Below are 19,482 nucleotides of genomic sequence, written 5' to 3' on the forward strand. Positions count from 1 at the left end.
ATTGGCTTTTTCATGAGTTTTCCCACATGTCATAATTGTGATACTGACAGTATTATTATAACTTACTCCAGAAATTGTCTATGACAATTCTGTAAGTCTAATTAGAGTAGCAAAATCAAATGTAATACCAAAAATAATATAATTTTTATTTGTGTAAGAAAAGTTGCATTTAAACATGATTGACCTGAGGCAAGGTATGCAGTAAAACTAACAACTCCATTCAATTCACTTCAGCTATAGAGAGACAGTAAACTGCACATAGTGTCCATTCAAGTATTTGAAAACCTCAGCTTTCACCTGGACAGAAATTTAGATTTACAGAGGCTGTGATAATATGGGGGAAAAACATGGCAGAAGTTAAGGACAGAGACATCTAATTTCAATATCTTCATCAAATGAGCTTCCTGACAGGAGGTACAGATGTAGGAAGAAGATGGAAAGCACTTGCCAAGCAGTGCAGTTCAGGTAACACGCAATAATGCCCTGGAATTAGAATTCAGATTCTCCCTTAGCTTCTGCTTCTGTTTTCCCACTCTTCTTTTTGAATTCCCTGTTCTTGAATATTTTTTATTTCTCAGGCATTTAATCTCTTCTTTAAAGTGCTCTCTTTTTTTTTCCCCAAATTATTCAAACGCCATTTTTGTATATTCCACTTAGCGCAGTGTGAAATGAAGTACGATCATAGGTGCTTGGCCTTTTAAAAGTACTTCAATAAACATAAAATTGTGAAAGAATGATCCTGTGATTAAAACTGATTTTCATGTATAGTGTCCTTGGAGTGGGGGTACTAGCTGATCTCTCCAACACCTAAGAAATGGGTTCATCTCTTTTAACTCCTTTAGATCTGCTACTGGAAGTGTGCATATTGTTCAGGGAGACAAACCTTAGTCTGTGCTCCTATATGCAGGACAGGTACAAATGGAACTATCTGACCTTAAGTTTATGAATCTGAGTTACCAACTGCTGTGTGTATACTGTTTTTAAAGACTTTGTACCACACATCAGTTTCAGAAAAAGATAGGCTAGTTCACTTAGCTGGCCGAGAGAATGTCCACCTTTAAAATTCATAGAATCCCAGAATGGTTTGGGTTGGAAGGGACCTTTAAAAGTCATGTAGTTCAACTCCCCTGCCATAAGCAGGGACATCTTCCACTAGGCCAGGTTGCTTAAAGCCCCATCCAGCCTCACCCCAAATGTTTCCAGGGATGTGGCATTTAACATCTCTCTGAGCAACCTGTTCAGGTGTTTCACCACCCTAATTATAAAAAAATTCTTGTTTATATCAAGTCTGAATCTAACCTGTTTAGTGTAAAACCATTACTCCTTGTTCTATTGCTACAGGCCCCACTAAAATGTTTGTCCTAATCTTTCTTAAAAGCCCTCTTTAAATATTGAAAGGCTGCAGTAAGGTCTCCCCGGAGCCTTCTCCAGGCTGAACAAGCCCAACTCTCTCAGCCTGTCCCCATAGCAGAGGTGCTCCAGCCCTCTGAGCATCTTCGTGGTCCTGCTCTGCACCTGCTCCAACAGGTCCATGTCTTTCCCATACTGAAGGCTTCAGAGCTCCATGCAGTACTCCAGATGGGGTCTCACCAGAGTGGAGGGACAAAATTACCTCCCCACTATGCACCTCACATCTTGGTGTACAGTGATACTTCCACAGCCACAATGAAGATGAAATATTTTTACTTGCCTTGAGTCAGTCTCTCTGTCAAGATACTTTTCAACAGGAATTCTTAGAGGGTTAGCCAGTAGGGGAAAAAAAATATTGCTGTGTAACTCTTCACCTGAGTATTGTGAAGTTTTACAAGTGTGATGGTCTTTCTTTTTTAATAGTCTTTAACAATGAATTGACTTCAAAAACTGGCAAAAAGTTTCAGACCTTGGAAATTACTGATTTATGCTGAACCTTTGTCTTTCATGTGGTAAAAAACATTGCTGTGTTGGCTTTAGCATAAAATATGATTTAACAGAAGTAGAAGAAAGGTGCAAATTTTTAAAAGCAGGCAGTTACTTTGATTCATACTTCTGTACTTCTCTGTTGTGCTTAATGCATGTTTTGGGCTGCTACCAAATGATAAAAACAAAGTTACAAGAGGGTTTTTTTGCCTACTTTTAATTGGAAAAGTGATTAAAATATTTTCTTTGTAATTTCTCATTATTTTAACCGTAAGAAGTTAAAAAAAAAAAAAAGAAAAGAGAACATCTTCCAGGTTTTATTCTGTTATCTGTTACAGTGTTGTCTGATATGTGGAGCTGCTAGTGATACTTGTTTGCTTTTTCAAAGAGAGAAAAAAGTGACTTTGTAAATGTCTCAGGAGACTGATCATTTTATTTCAAATGTATTCCAAATTAAGAATACGCTAATTAAAACAATTGTAATATTGTTTCTGCAATTTTTTGTTAATTATGATTGACTTAATGAACTACTTCGGCATACTCAGTTCTCCTGACTGTGTTTGGTAGGTTCCATAATTTACCCAAGCAGAACTTCATCAAAAAAACCCGCTAGAATAATCAGTGTTATGTCAAAGTTAGTTGATCCTGAACCTCCACAGATCTGTAGAGCAGCAACAGTAGGCTTGAGGTAATGAAAGCAGTTGTCTTTTTCAGCAACATATTGTGTACCAATGTTAATTTTTCTACAGATGTCAATTTATTTGCAATATGCAGTTGGTTTACAATCCTTTGAGTCATGAAATATTAGGACAGTTCAATTCTGCTACATGACTTCTCAGCAGAAGTAGAAATCACAGATCAGTAATAATGGGGCATTGCCAGCACATGAAAACGAGGAATCAATTATTTGATGACTTTGAAGGTTTACTGAGAAAGAATTTGTATGCCACACATTGCCATAAAAGCAACAGTGAGAACCAAAGCCTGTAACATGCTCGGTGCAATAGATCAAGAAGGTGACTTCCACAGAATAGTTCATAAATGGGTCAAGATCAGAGGGCCTGAAGTTTAATAGTTGCAAGACAACCGTTTAGGTAGCAGTTTTTACCTAGGCAGATAGAGGATGCATTTTTAAAATAGTCTGTAGGAAGATGTATTGAGACTTAAACACAGTATGAATGTGTTAATCGATGGTACTAAAAGACAATTTAGCACCCACGTTACAGAAGAATGCATGTGAGAAAACAGTAGGTTTGCTCTTTCCTACAGTGTTTGTATGTCTGACTGATGAAGAACTTGGCCACTTTGACAATTAGTTTTAATAATTTCTCTTTTCTTTTGGGGGTAAGAGGGGGAAAAAAGGAGAGAGTGGAGAGGGAGTGAGTGCAAGGAAGTTGAGTCCAAGAGCTCAGACCATTTTTCTGTACTGACTGAGAACAAGTATACCAGAAAATATGATTATGACCTATCCAATGAAAAAAAAAAAACGCCATCTCTGTCATTTACATTCTCACTTCCCATCATTGAAGGAGGCAGGTGAGCTTACAAAATTGTTTCAAATGTAAGTCTTCTGACTGTTGGTTCATTCTGCAAAGATTTTGAAGGTATTCTTCTAAAGAAGAATAAAAAGCTCAGATGATGGCAATCCCCTAATTATTTCTCTGTATTTATACAAGCATCCACTTTATAGTAGCCCATCCGAATAGCAGTCATGACCGTACAAAGCTTTTAGGAAATCTGTACTATTTTTTTGCCTCTCCTCTATCACTGCCCTCTTAGATATACAGTCCTTCTTTAAAAATGCTATCATTTTAAACTATTGCATATTAAAGTTAATAAATATGGATTATTCCATGTAATTTTTGCAATTCCCTGCCCTTTCTCAGAGTTCTATCTCTTGAGAATCTGTTATGGCAAGAAGTGAAATCTTCCTCAGCTTCACCTGATGTTTCCAACTGAAAATTGGAATCCCTAGCTATGAGATTGGTAAATCAACACAGAATTCACAACTCCGTCAGCAAGAGGTATATGTTCATATATCAGCTCCCCTGGTATTTGCATGGGACTTCCCTGTTGATGCAGATTCTGCCCATCTATGTATCTACAAAACAGGATCATGGTGAGCTGTTCTCTCCTTGCCTCTTCCTTAGGTAAAATGTAAGCACACTTGCTTAAACAGCAGAAATACACATAAGATAGGATGATCAGATCTGGCTGATCTGAGTCCTTAGTTTACAGGTAAACATAATTATTGATGTCTGTTCATCAGTCTTCCTCATACTGAGTGAAACATAAATAAAATAGTGCAGAATGAAGCAGTAACAACATTCTAGGTCTGTCTTGCTTCAGATATTTTGGTTTAAGGACCTGATTAATTTGTTATAACCCATATTGAATTATTTATTTCTTCTAACACTGTAGATCAGAAGTAGTTATCTCTAAAAGTAAGTTGCTTTCTAAATTCAAAGTATCTAATTACATAGTAAGGAAGTTTTGTGTCCGTATTAAAGATGTGCCAGTAACTGGATAGAGCTCTCTAGTGGAGAAGAGTTTTCTACAGCCTATTGTTCTTGATATTCTGATCAGGCTGTTACCTGAGCAGAGTCTGGGCTAGCAATTATGGGCCTATTATGGGACAATTCCCACCAATATTAGTGTAGTTTCTGATCACTTAGACTCACTGTTTTCCTGTTTACATTTCCTAGACTCCTAAATTATTTTTTCATGCCTTTCTATCAGTCTGAAAGGTCTTTGGAAGCTGTACTATCTTTAACCCTTTTAGCATGATAGATCAGTCATCTTCATTAAACCATGCTGATATTTATTTCATCATGCACATTATTCCACCTAAGAAAATGGTATTTTCAGTAGGTGTAACATGTTTGAAAAGCAGAACTCTTCGGTGCCCTTACAGGAGTATCCACATGATGTGTTTCAGAGAGGAAAGCTGACCATTACATTGCAGAGAAGTTTCATTCTTTCATGAATGGCAGAATTCTGTGGAAGTGACTGAAGATGTTACCTGCACCTTCTTGTCACTGCACATCTTTCATAGGTGGCTACCCTCAGCTCTGACTTCAGCTGAAGGGTTTCTGTGAGTGCTTTCTAATCCAACCCAAGCAAAATAAACCAGATGAACTCGACTGCTCTACCCAGATTGGCACAGCTGATTTGCCTTAAGCAGATCAGAAGCCATCCTTACAAAGAGCTCTGCCAGGTGGGCTGCAGAATAATGGCTTCTGGCTGAAGAGCAGTGAGGTAGGTGGTAATGTTTTCTGTTGCTACAGCTATTCACAAACTGCAACTCCCTCCTCTGACTTTCCTAACAGAAGATAAATCATCCAGGATTTCTACATTTGCTCTTACATGAATTCTCTGGCAGTTATCTAAGTAGAGTTTTAGTTGGATTAAACTGCCTCTCTGTATCAAACTCTCTAGTTCAGAAGCAGGGATGGTAAACTCCCTGTTTCTAAGCAAAAGAACTGACCTATATTTGGAAATATGTCTGTGGGAGCTTGTGACCAGCAACTAGTTGATGATTCATGCAGTTTTTCATAATCATGTACTTCTTATTCACCTAAGTATACAAAGCAGTCAGAGAAAAGTATTGGAATAAGCTTTTCTTACCTATATCTGTTTTTTTAAGACAAGGAGAAAGTTTCTGTAAGTTTTGGTAAAATCCAGTTAAGGAAGATGCTCCTGCAGTTAGCCTGAAAGAGGCTGGTTTGCAACTTTTGTTTCAGGCAGCTGCAGATTGATCATTCCTCTTCCCTGTTTTTCAGTTGGCCCTTTTAGCTCCTTAGGTGCTTTTTGCTCCATGTTAGTAAGAGAGCTTAGTAAAGTGTCAGTTGTGATGGAGCCTGAAAGTTGATAACTATCTTCTAAGTTCATCCACTGCTCTTCTGTGTCTGAACTATTGTAGTCTGATACTTGTTTTCCATATAACTAAATCTGAAATTCAGGTAGTGGTTTTCTGCATCCTAGTAGCTTAATAAAGCTACACATTGACTCTCTAGGCAGTCATAGTCCGTTCACAGCAGGTTAATTCTATGTTCCAAATGCACATACGTTTCCAAAATGTCTTGAGCTGATACCTGGGGTCAGCCAGCCTTTCAAGCCCTGTGCCACTCAGGTGATCTGGCATGTTAACTTGCTGGCTAGTTTGGTACAAGTACCCAGCAATTATTACTTAAAGTGCTGACAATTTTTCAGTTCCTCTCTAAGGTAAGTCAATCTGAGTCATCTGAAGTGCTGTATGTGCACAGAATTGCTTCAAAAAAATTATTTATGTTACAGTAATGGATTCTTTGAAATGTATTGCCTACCTGGGTACTACGATGAGTACTCTTAGTATACCGTTTGACCTCTAAGAAACAATTTAAGTGCCTAAACTGAGATAGCTAGACCAATTTGGACACTTCAGATACCCTTTCTGGCCTCTAGCTACTTTCCCAGAATGCCCCAGGATTCCAGTAAGTTGTGTGTCATGTCTGTCGGCAGTTACCTTGGCTACCCCACTGTGTCTAAAATGGCCATATATGTTTCTGTTTAGGCACCTAAATGTCTTCCCTTTTTTTCCACAGAATCTGCTTTTAAGTACCCTGCATGTGATGTTACTTTTTAAAGTAACCAGTTATTTGTGAAAAGCAAACATGTTTTAGAGATTGTCAGTCTGCCTAGAAAATTAATATTGTTAGCTAAGTTGTTTTGCATATAATCGTTTAGATGGTTTTTCCTTTAAAGATCATTTACATTTTGTAAATATTTCCAAAAGAATTTATATGGCTATCCTTTCACATTTACAACCCCTAAATAAATCATATGGGGAAAATTAATACAGAGAATCTAATTTTTATTCCTCCACTTTCCCCATCCAGTATTTATAACAAAAACAGATGTAGTGAGTTGCAAACTTGCTAAAAGACCATAATTTCTCGTAATGAGTTTTGAAACAATTATATGTAATGAATTATTGAAAAACTGCAGTTCTGGATATAATCTTCCATGACCACGAATGTTTACATCTAGTACTGCCATGGAATTCTACAGCCAGACATATTTTCTAGATGCTTTAAAAATTTATACACTTTCTGTCCTTACAGCTTTGTTTCTACTACCTAACAGGAAATTTTGCAAAAACTAAATTAGTCCAGTAGGGTTGTGGGGGGGGAGGGAATGAGCTTTTATGTGGAATGAGGAGAGGCAAACTACGTTGTGTATTATGTTAAATATCTTAAAAATACTGATCAGATCAGAAATACATTCTTTATCAAGGTTAGGAAAGACAGAAGTATATGATCAGTGCAAATTCCAGAACATGTATTTTGAATTCTTTCTGCTTTTGTCTCATGCTTGGGGAAACAAAAGCTTCCTTCCAATAAAAGTGTTGAACCTGTTGAGCAGCATCTCCTTTTAGAAGCAGCATTCTAAAAATCATCCACTGTTTTTCCAGTGTCTCTTGCCTTGACAATTAGTAAGTTTTGTTCCCAGTTATCATTCCTTCTTTGCATTTGATGTGTGAAATATCACAGTTGGAACAATTAACAAGGTTTCATTAGAGTCTTCACCAAAAGGATATGATTTCAAGAGCCCATCTATCACATTTATGTTGCTTTGCACTGATTTTGGTTAAGTGTCACCAAATTTTCCTCTTCTATTACTCTTCCCTGCTGTACTACATTGTAAAATTAACATGTACTTTCTGAGCTCAGCCACAGCCCACTCAACTGCTAGCTTTCTCCTGCAAGAAGAGATTACCACAGAATTTCTTAATGCAATTATATGTGATCTTTCTGCAAAATTACATTTTGCATCAATTTCCATTCATTTCTCAGAATTCCTTATGAAAGATTGCTTGAGTGTTACAGAGAAAAACTGTGTGGTTTTTCTTTTTTTCTTTTGCTGTATGGTAAAGTTGAGGTATTCTAGTAGAATTTTAGCTTGAACATGGATGTTGAATCAGTCCAGCTTTTCACCTGGAGGAAGTTGAACATTATTTTATCTACCTGAAATTTTTAGTCCATAGACGTGTTAGTTTTCTGAAGGTTTGTTATGTTGATGAGCTGGTGTAAGGCAGATTCTTGTGCTGTAAAATGTGATAGCTCGTAAGAGGCTGTCTGTCATTAAGACGTCTAGAAACCATGCCTTATATAGTCACATAAAAAGAAATTCTCATGGAAACGGCATTATGGAGGTGGCAGCTGCAGCTCTATATTTCTTTTTCTAGGTTGAATTTTGCAGATAAAGATTAACCCCTTATGTGATCTATGTATATAAAAAAAGAAAACCTACCTTTATGTCTCAGATACAGAATATACTCTGTGAGTATCTAAACAAATTTCTGAAAATTCACAGGATGGTCAATACATGCCTATGAATTAAAATTGACTTTATTTGCACCAGATTAAACTCCTATTGCTGAAATTTTGAGCAAGAATTATATCTGGATATTATACTGTGCTTAGGACTAGCAGTAACTGCCAACTAAGATCCTTCCTTAGTGAAAGCTCTTTTTTTTCCCTTCATTCAAGGCTGGCAAACGATGTTCAGAGAACTCTATACAGAATTATCTTTCCTCTGAAACCTTTCTCATCTTTTGCAGTTCCTGATGGGTTACTGTGAAATAGACGAGTTAAATGTGACAGTGAAGCTACCAAGAAAGTAGCAATAAGACCAGGCTGGATGAGGCTTTGAGCAACCTGGTCTAGTGGAAGGTGTCCCTGCCCATGGCAGGGGGGTTGGAACTGAGTGGTCTGTAAGGTCCCTTCCAACCCAAACTATTCCATGATAATGAGGCAGTACACAGTCAAGTGCAGACTGCAATGTAAGGGGTTGAATTGGCAGTTATGAAGTTGGTAAGTGCAAACACATAATCCACAGGGGCTTTTACTGTGATAAGGGACTGTACGCCTTTGAGAAGCTGTAGTATTGGAACCTGGGCACAGCGCTTGGAGACCGCTGACACCAGCCTTGCAAACCACCCTCTGGTAGTTTCCTCAGATTCAGGAGGAAGCAGAAGGAGAAACAGCAATCTGGCTGGACACTGTTGCTCCTTTTCTGTGTTGCTCCTGGTGACAGTAGAAGCCCACATTCTTCATTAGTTGCTTAGTAATCATGTTGTTATATCTCCCACACAGGTCTATAGTACCTTGCTATAACATTTACTAGAGTGAGTAAACATTGCAGTGCCTCATCAAACATGTCTGCAGCCAACATACTGTCGTCAGAGAGCTGGAGCTTGGTCAGAGACCCATGTTGTTTGCTGTATGAAATAATGCCTTCCTGAATATTATGACTTCAATTTTTAAATATTATAAATTTTCAGTCTTTCACCTTTTCTTGCTGATCCTCCCATTTTATATCACTTTGGCAATACAGTTAGTATTATCACTACTGAAGGTATTGTAGTGTGTCCAAAGCAATCTTTTAACATGCAAATGACTTCTTTGCTTACCATCCATCCATGAGAATGTACTCTCCAAATATTAGTCAGTTGTGAATGTTAGTTTTTATCAATCAGCTGAACGTGTGGAAAAGGGAGTTTAGAATGCATTTTTTTTGGCAGATATTACACGTGTGCTGCTAAAAACATATTTCTGGATCAAATGAAAACAGAACTTGAATAGATTAATACTGCAGGTGCCACAATACAGTTGTTACCATAGCTATAGAACAAATTTCTAGTGGATTTTTATTTTACATTAGAAACTTGTGCCATGGCAACAGTAATGCCTGTTAAAGATGTAACATTGTCATTATAAGTTATCTATTACAGCTTTTTTCATTACTATTATTAACAACTCTTACTCTCCTGAATGTGCTTTAGTTTTGAACATAGAATCTCTAGAGATACAAATGTGAATAAGCCAATTCCCAAATTTACATGAATGTAAAACTCTCAGCATTTAGTATGCTCATGATTTTCTTAATGTGCTCTGTAGTCTTGGAGTCCGATTCAAACAGATATGTGAATTTGATGAAGCATCTGTAAATTATAACTCTCAAATACTTAAAGTGAGAAATGGTATTCTGCAGAGTTCTATATATGTATGACAACCAACTGTGGTGTGGTGCACCAGTGTGTAAATAAATAGCTGATTGAATTGCAATTTGCCTAAATACCAGTTTGGTTCTGTATAAACTTGTAGCAATAATAGCAATATATATCTGTGGCTTTAAGATTATGGCAGAACTGAAATTATTTGTAGTTCCAAGTGCAAATGTTCTTCATGCAACACAGCTATGGCAGTATCAGAGTGATATTTCAGAAGTAATGCACTCAGATGGGTCAGCTGTATGTGGACTTGTAATAATGCTAAAGATCTGTAGTAATGAAATCTGTTTATGTTTTGGTATTTAGGATACTGTTTACAATTAAAAAGCTAAGGTGATAAGAAAAGCAGTATCTGGTGAGGAAGCAAGATCTCTCGTTTGCTTTCTTTGAAGATTACAAAAATAAATGTTCTTGGAAAAAAAAAAAAAGACAAGCTGAAAACTTCTCTCCATTGGGATTCAATCCAAAAGCTTGAACTTCACCTGTTCTCTCTTTCTGGTATCCATATGCTCTTTCTTAAAGTCCGCTCTCAGAAGACTCTTCCAGAAACTGTGAGAAATGAAATCTAGTATCATTAACCTATGCAATATAATTGAATACCATATATCATTTCTAACTGCCAGTTAAGTCTGTTAAAGCAAAATTAAAGCATCTGATGAAAAGGTTCAAAAGCATACAATAAAGTTGGGGGATAGAACACAATAGGAATGGAGAGTTGAAATTTCTCAGATATATCGGTAGATTTAAGTTTAATCATAAAAACACAGCATGTTGATCATCAGTAAAGACAACTTCATGAAAGGATTTTTTCAATGTACAGCAAAATTCAGAAGAACAAGAATAATTTTGATACATTTAAAAACAGAAAATAATACGTAAAATATCATGGTTTTTGCATCACTACTAAGCCTCAGAAGAAATATCAATTTCAGTATCAACTCTTAAAATTAATGGCAGAAATATGCAACAATTAAAGGACCCCGATCTTGGATATAGGTAATTATTTGTCATGAATTTGTTTGGTGGTTTTTTTCAGTTAAGTTGCCTATTTTAAGAGGGACACAGAAGCAGCATTATATTATCCTGTTTAGAGTTTTGTACTTTACTTTCTGGGTGCATAAGCAATGAAGACTTGTAGTTGCGTTTTTAGATATGGTAAAGTTTGAACAGGTTATTTAATATTCATGCTTCAGGGCTTAGGTCAACAAACACTGACTTGGAATAAAGAAAGGAAAGCATACTCTGGCAAATTATTTTATGACTATTGCATGGATTATTTTTTCATTCTTTGATTTCTTTAGAAATTAATACATTGAGTCATAGGCACCTCTACTATTTGGACCAGTGGTGTGGTCCACCTCCATACTCTTATTATTCTCTGATTAAAAAAGTATTAAGCATTAACTGCATTAAGAAACTAAAATAATACAAATTTGGGTTAAAAGAGCATTAGGCAACAGTTACCAGTAAAAAAATCAAAAGATTCAGAATTACAATTAGGTCATTAATAAAGTATGGTTAGAAGGGATGTCTGAAGGTCACCTACTCCATCTTCCTGTTTGAAGCAGGACTGTCATCAAATCAGACATGACTTTTCCCACCCAGGTCTTGAAAACCTCCAAGGATGGAGATGTCACTACTCTGGATCAGCTGCTGCATGACTGCGGTGCAGCATGCAATGCTGTTTGCTTCTTAACCTTTATCATGACCACATACTACTTTTTCCTAATGAACACTGTCTTTTTCATTGCCCAATACAAGTGTGGTTTGCATTGCTCAAAGTCATGGTGTGAAGAAGGCATATCTATGAGATTTCTGCTTCCTTTGCCATATAATTAACAAAGCTGTTAAAGAAAAAGCTACCAAATAAAAGGTTTTTTAGTAGTATAGATGTAGCAAAGATAGTGAAATCTTGGCAATCCAGGTGTATGTAAGCTTTTTTTTTCCTGATTTATTCTTCTTTCTTACTGTGTCCTGACAAAAACACATAGATCTTAAGTTCAATAGACAATTGTTAAGACTCATCTCTGTAGCAGCACAATAGAATTCAGTTCATGGTTAAGACATCTAAATGGAGGTATCTGAATGCAAAATGGGTGCCAGCTCCCATTACAGTCATTGGCTGTCTAGTTAATACTGTTAACAGAGTGCAGGAGTGACTCAGCTGACCAGCCACAACATATGGTGAGTGGCATCACTCCCTGGGATCCGCTGACTTTATCAACCTGATCACTATGGTGGGCGTTTGCATACTGCTTACTTATGTAGATATGTAAAATGACATGTCTTAATCTAGAGCTGAATCCCAGCTACTGTATTTTTCATGTCAGGGAAAAACACTGTTTGTTTAACTTTAGTTGCATCATTTACTTTTGAACTTTTCTGAAGTTCACCTTGAGAAGTGGAGACATAAAATTAATTCAGCAACTTTCAGAGATCAAAGAAACTGAGCATGTCCTCTGTCCTTTTTCTCCCCGCCTTTTCCCTGCCCCCCCACCCCCCCCAGCAACTTTTCTGGCATTATTGATTCCTTAAGCTCTGTCAAGTCCCACATTCAACATTTCACTGTAACACCCCACATATTTTTTAGTTGCAAAATGTCTTAAGTGTATTTCTAATAAGTTGTTTACCAAAGATGATTTTCTTGAGTTGTTCTTCTAATCTTGATTAGGATTTTATCCTGGTATTTTAACAAATGAGAAAACCACAAGATTTTACACTTTTAAGCTGTTGACTAGTAAAAGCTTACAGTGTTTTGAAGTACACACAAAAACTTTCTTGTCATTCATACAGTGATATACTGCCTCCTTTTGAAAGTGTTATTCAGAGATTTGTAGGGTTTTTTTACAAACAGATAATTTAGCCAATATGAGGAAACCAATTTCCTTGCAAATTATCACATGATGCTACATTTGATTCTTTCTGGTAGCTAGTACTATACATACAGTCCAACAGATACAGTATCCACATGAACATACAACTTCTAGCAGGAAAAATGTATTTATCCTTAATGAAGTAGTTACAGAGATGCAACTGTTAGTGGGGATACAGTTATTCTGAGTAAACTAGGCAAAATTAATGCAATGTGGATAGAGTGATGTTGTCCACACCAACACTACTTCTGAGGCAGCACAGGTAGAAAAGGGTTGTTTTGGCTTGTGGTGGGGTTTTTTGCCCTTCCTTAACACAACAGATATCAAGAGCTATAAATTTTTTATAATACACTCTGAGCTGCACCCAAAAGTGCATTTTTGTTCTGTAATTCTTTTTTGTGTCTGTGTGCTAAATTGCATATAAAACTTGTTTCAGAGAGACTTGATTTCCTGTTTGTGGGTTTTTGGGGTTTTTTTCCCCCAGTGGTTACTCTTATTCTTAATCTATTCTCAGAAGTTCCCAGAAATAACAACAATGCTCAGATCTATTTATTAGAGACTGTCAGTGAAAAGGCATCATAGTGTAAGTTCACTATTATTATAACAACTATAAAAAGAAAAATTGCTAGCAATGCTCCTCACAATACTGGTTCCTCATGTGTCTTACTGCCTATGAAGTAGCTTATTCATCATGCTAAACTGTTTTAATTTGTTATTGAGTTGAAATGTGTACAAATTATAGATACACCATTGAATTGATGTTATAGCACTGACTTATTTTATTTTACAAATTCTTTTTGGTGTGTGTTTTTGGGTTTGGTTGGTTTTTTTCTGGAATTTATGTGTAGCCCTAAGTGTTTTTGGCTGGCTTTCAACCAGTCAGTATAAAATAGTCAAGCTTAAGGAGAGAATTGGGTTGGTTTTGGAATTTATGTGTAGCCCTAAGTGTTTTTGGCTGGCTTTCAACCAGTCAGTATAAAATAGTCAAGCTTAAGGAGAGAATTGTTTTTTAAGAGACTAATAAATCAATTCATGACATAAGTATATTTTCTTCCTGTACATAAGAAAGAACCAAGCAGCATACAAAAGTCACTTTGCAGAGAGTAGGAGTTTGGTTGTTTGCAATATATTATCACCCTGGTTTCTACAAGGTACTCTCTTGTTTCAGAGCGTCTTTGCCAGGGAGAAACATCCGCTGAAACTGAGCTTCCTGAAGGACACCCTGCTACAGGTTTACTTCATGGATCATCACCTTCATGTGACCCACCTGATAATCCACTCCAGCTGTACAGCAAAGCAAACCCATGCAGTGGTCCATTAGAAAAAAGCATTTTGGGCAAGAGCACAGTGCAGCAGACACCGCTACGGCAAGAAAGCAGCACTGATCCTCCTGTTAAGAAAAAAAAGCCACCAGTTGTCAACAGAACCATATTTCATACTAAGACTAAACCAGCAGAAAATCATACATTGGTTGGCACGTCAACAAGGATAAGTGAACAATGGGTTATTACTACTGGAGGTTTTGTGGAGCGAGCGTGCACGCTTGGGAGAATACGATCTTTACCAAAGACTTTGCTTGAAATGCATCTGTGCAAAAACGTTTCGAAATCTGATTCTAATCTTATCACCCATCCACCAAATGACAAAAAAGCAAGAAGCAATTGGAGTGAACCCACACCAAACCAACAGTGCTCCAAAGGGAATTCAGAGAGAACGCCTTCCTTCACATCAGAATGGGAAGAGGTAAGTTTTGTTCATCTTTAAGTACAAGTGAATATATGGTATTGTGAAAATTCTGTTATTGTTTTCAGGTTCAGAGATGAAATAAAAAGTGGATCTTCCACACTGCAAAACCTGAGAGAGTATGTAATAGTGTAATGTATGGTTGGTTGACAGCTGGTACAAAATGCACTGCGTTTCTGTTCAAAATGCTGCACGCTTAATGAAGTCCGTTTCCATAGTGAACGAAGTTAACTAGAAGTAATTCTGCAATTTGTTGTAATCTTGAAATTATTTTCTACTAAAGCCCTCACCACTGACACTAATGCAATTGGTAAAATTCTTTGTAGCTATGTCCATTATTTATATATTTGCTAATTATTTCCCACCTTGGCAATGCCTGCCAGCAAGAGACAAGAGAAAATGGCAGGAATGGACTCTAGGTCTAGGTCTAAGACTTTAGGTTGATTAGGGAGTTCTTGTAGAATCTAGATCTAACATATCCTCTAGCCAGTATGTAGCCTGTGTAGAGAATGCTTGGCATATACCTGACTTTCGTGATGTGGGAACAGACTTATAGCTACAGTTATTTCTGGACAATTAAGAGAAATGTCTACACTGAGTTTGTAGTACACATGCTTGCTCATAAAAGAGACTTTATCTTGGTTTTAGAACTAGATATTAAATACTTCTTGAAAATATTTTTTCTTCGTTTTCCCCCCATTCCTGTGCTACATTTCAAGAATGTGAAAGATTCTTTATAGACTAGAAGTTCCCATCTTACTGAGGTAAATTAAAGGTGGGAAATGTTTAGATCTTCACTGCTATTGCAGAGAAGCAAACATTTCTCTTTAAAATGACTGCTATAGGGAAATGTATACGTCTCCAGAGTGCCATTTTATTTCATAAAGAACCCGGAGCTTGTTTCTGTGACTCTTCCCCCACCCCCCCGCCCCCCCAAGAAAAACATTTCTAGCTCGTCTAACTCTGAATTGATAGTGTATTTGTTGTTAAGGGGGATACTTGCTTAGTGGAAAAGTGCTTAGGATTTGGGTTTGATCTTAATAACTTAGATACATTGTTACAAAAACCTGAAACAAGCCAGGTCCAATTTTGCCTTTTATGGAGGGACATCAAAGTCTGATGTTTCTTGAAAGTAAAAAAATGTAGTTTAAAGAAAAAAAAAAAGTATTAATTCTCAATCTGCATATTCTGACTTAATTCTCAGATTTTCTCCTGTCACCAGTGACTAAAACATAGCTTTTAGAAAGGGAACAATAAAACCTGGTTCTCTGTACCAGAACCTGTCGTCTTAGACAGCCCAGCCTTTTGATTTGGTTTTTTTTTGTTTTGTCCTGTTAGAGAAAATAAAACAGGTATAATAGTTTTGACAGCAGGTTCAGCATCATTTCAAAATGTGCAAATGAGTTTTGGGATCAATGTAGTGCTGTTTCACAAACAATGTCATTCTGCAGTACGTGGGGATACAGCTATGTTTCATACCTATTCAGTGGCCTTGTGGCAGATGGGGGAAAAGAAAAGAGAGCTAGGAAATTCTCTGGCAATCTTAATTGAACAATTGCTTTAGTACTTTATAACACACAAAACAATGTTCTTGTGCACTAATATTATTGCTTAAATAGACCTCTAGTGGTTCACAGTTATAAAATGAAATGAGCCTATAAAATTAAAATCCATCCCATTGTATACTTTAATATATACATTTTTCATTTTTGTATTTATATACTGAAATACAACCAAGTAGTTTCAAGGAATGAGGGATGCCTAGATGAGCAAAGTCACCAGTGTGAAAGAAACTCTACTGCAGGAAAAGAAATACTAGTCTCAAGCTATAGCTTTTGTTAGACAACTAATTTCTCCACTTTTATTTTGCAGTATTTGTATTCTACCTTTTTTGATTTTTGCATTTTGTAATCTTGTTTGTTATTTTCCTCATGAGAGTAATAATGCCGGAAACTTATGTATGAAAAACTAAAATAAATAAAATAACAAAAGCCCATCAATTGTTTTCTCTGTTCTCTTTTGTAGATTGATAAAATCATGAGTTCAATAGATGCTGGAATTAATACTGGACTGGGGGAGATAAATGATCACACTACAAGTAAGGAAAAACAACTATTGTTTAATTTTAACTTAACTGTCTATAGGAAAACTGTGGCTAAGAGATTGCTAAGTCACCCACTGTGTTGAAATCATTTGTAGATATTTGAATAACCATGAACAGAATCAATGTTGTTTACTGTTAGAGATGCATTAGGCCCAGTATCCTGGAGCTGTTACTCTAAATAGCATATTGGAGTCGTTAATGTTGTTTTGAAATGTTACCAGAAAAAATATTCCATTAATGTCTTCACACTGAAGTCTTTCTGCTAGGGGGATATTTTCCAATCTTTCAGCTGAGTTTTTGTTTGGAATGGTGGGACCCTGAGTATATATGATCCAATAGCTGCTGACACTTTTTAAAGCATTGTATTATCTAATACTGCTTCAGGCAAATATTTGGCACAGGGCTGAAAATGTTGCTGACAGCCAGTGACTGATGTTAGCAGTGATGGGAAAATTTGCAAACTTTCCAAAATTCTTACTCTAAGTCATGACTAGCCTGTTGGTGTGTCAGCATAAAACTACTGTGCTGATAAGAATTATGAAAACATTTTACTAAGTCTTCCTAACTCATGGAAAGAAAACTGGCTTGTATGTCTGAATAATTTGGTCTTGAGGCAAAGCTATGTTAACTCACCTCTACTGGCACATCCCTGCTAGCAATTGCATGAAATTACTTGGGTTTATGACTGGGCAGGAGACTATGTACCCTATTGCTTAGAATTTTTAAAACTCCATATTTTTAACAACCATCGGGGTTTTTATGATGCATTATATCTGTACAGAATAAAAATGTGTCTTAGCAATTAGAGTTGACACAGCTATTTTTTCTTAGATTCTCTTCTCACTATCCAGTTAGTGTTAAAAGAGCAAACAAAAAGCAATAGTATACATATGCAAATTTGCATAACTTAGTGATGTCTCAGTACTATTCTGCCCCTTCCTACGACTGACCACTGCTTTTCTTTTTCTGCTTTTTTTTTTCTTTTAAGATCAGAAAATACCTCTCAACTCTTGTCATCAGCCACTTTGCGGCTTCTACTGCATGCATGATTTTTCTTGGCATTCGAATGTGGCATTTGGTTCTTCATCTCTATGTTGGCAGGAGATCTGCTCTTTTCTTTGCTTTGTCTTTTCCCAGAGGGGACTCTGAGTCCCAACTGTTTTTTTGTATTAGGTGTGCAGCTTCCTCCAAACCAACATTTTTTTTTTTTTTCTGCCAGCTCCTTAATGGTCTTTGGCTAGTTTAGAACAATAATCTGATTTTGTTCTTCATCAAGAAATCAAACTTCTTTTCTTTAATCAATTTTGCTGTACATGAAGACTGCAATAAAGACATTTCTTTCTGTTATAGAGCTGGCTATACACAGCTTCACATGTATATTTTACACTTTTCATTCCTTTATGCCTTTTCCAGGTTCAGTCAAACACAGTTTAGGCAGCAAAGGGAACTGTTATAGTATCAAATGTATTAAATTCATTGTATCAAACATGTTATATTTCAAGTCTATTTTTATTAACCAAGTCATAGGGTTATCTAGCAGAAAATGAGAAGTCTTTATTTCTCACCATTAGCAGGCTAAAGTAACCAATCAAGTAGAACCTTATCATAGTGATATTTATATATTTAATAATAGATTTTACCTAAGATTTTAGCTTGTGTTAACTGCTACAAAACAATACACAGGTGTTTTATTACTGATAATACAACCTAGGAGATTTTTTGAATAGGTTTTTGCTCCCAGTGAAAGGGTTACTTTTAGGGGTTTATTTCTACAGCAAATCAGCTTTCTTTGGTGTGTGTTTCTTCTATTTAAGCTGCTATAGGTTACTGTCAAGAAATCTCTCAGGTGCCTTACATAGCCCCTGCCTAGTTACTTACAGATGTTGGCATAGTCTGGATCCCTATGCATTTTACTTAGCTTTATCTTCTCAGTGTTGTAGTCCTGAGAACCTACATTCCATCTCAGAACTTATTCACCTTCTCTCTTCCCCTTTCTGACTCTCTGCTAAGCATAACACAACCAAATGTAAAGATCTATTCTATGCTTAAGAATGAAAACTAAGTAGTATGGTATCAGGCCATATAAATTTGAAATGCTTCATCAATTTATATATAGATATATTAATTTTATTAGTCTTATTTGAATATGTTTGCATCGAGCTCTGGAGCCCTCAGCATAGGAACGACATGGACCACGAAGATGCTCAGAGGGCTGGAGCACCTCTGCTATGGGGACAGGCTGAGAGAGTTGGGGTTGTTCAGCCTGGAGAAGAGAAGGCTCCGGGGAGACCTTATTGTGACCTTTTTTAACACTTAAAGGGGTCTTATAAGAAAGATGAGGAGAGACATTTTAGTGGGGCCCGTTGAAACAGGACAAGGAGCCATGGTTTTTGACTAAAGAGGGTAGATTCAGACTATATATAAAGAAGAAACTTTTTACAGTGAGTGTGTGAAACACCAGAACATGTTGCCCAGAGAGATGGTAGATGTCCCATCCCCGGAAACATTCAAGGCCAGGCTGGACAGGGCTTTGAGAACTTGTTTTGTGGAAGGTGTCTCTCCTTATGGCAGGGGGGTTGGAACTACATGACTTTTAAAGGTCCCTTCCAACCCAAACCATTCTAGGATTCTATGATTCTATTTGTGTAAATTGTTACCCAATAGAGACTAAGAAGAATTTATTTAATGTTCAGAGTGTACAAGTAAAAGACTTCTTAGTGTTGAACTGAAAGAATCTAGATTATTGAGCACTATGTATGGGAAAGTTCGCTTTTTTGTCTAATAACTTTTTAGCAAATAATAAGATTTCTAAT

The 19,482-nt window shown here is 36.6% G+C and overlaps 1 protein-coding gene across 1 annotated transcript in view; it reads left to right on the forward strand.

Annotated features, from left to right (window-relative positions):
- The window catches only part of LOC104511356 (ankyrin repeat and sterile alpha motif domain-containing protein 1B-like), a gene marked incomplete at both ends in the record, with an annotated part of 142,676 nt that overhangs the window by 66,268 nt on the left and 56,926 nt on the right, over positions 1–19,482 (forward strand). Inside the window, 3 exon segments of the mRNA XM_010153931.1 lie at positions 8,201–8,254; positions 14,039–14,565; positions 16,591–16,663. Of these exon segments, the coding sequence (XP_010152233.1) occupies positions 8,201–8,254; positions 14,039–14,565; positions 16,591–16,663 (654 nt within the window).

Source organism: Eurypyga helias, unplaced genomic scaffold, assembly GCF_000690775.1.
Source record: "Eurypyga helias isolate BGI_N326 unplaced genomic scaffold, ASM69077v1 scaffold8316, whole genome shotgun sequence".
In the NCBI taxonomy this organism is placed as follows: Eukaryota; Metazoa; Chordata; class Aves; order Eurypygiformes; family Eurypygidae; genus Eurypyga; species Eurypyga helias.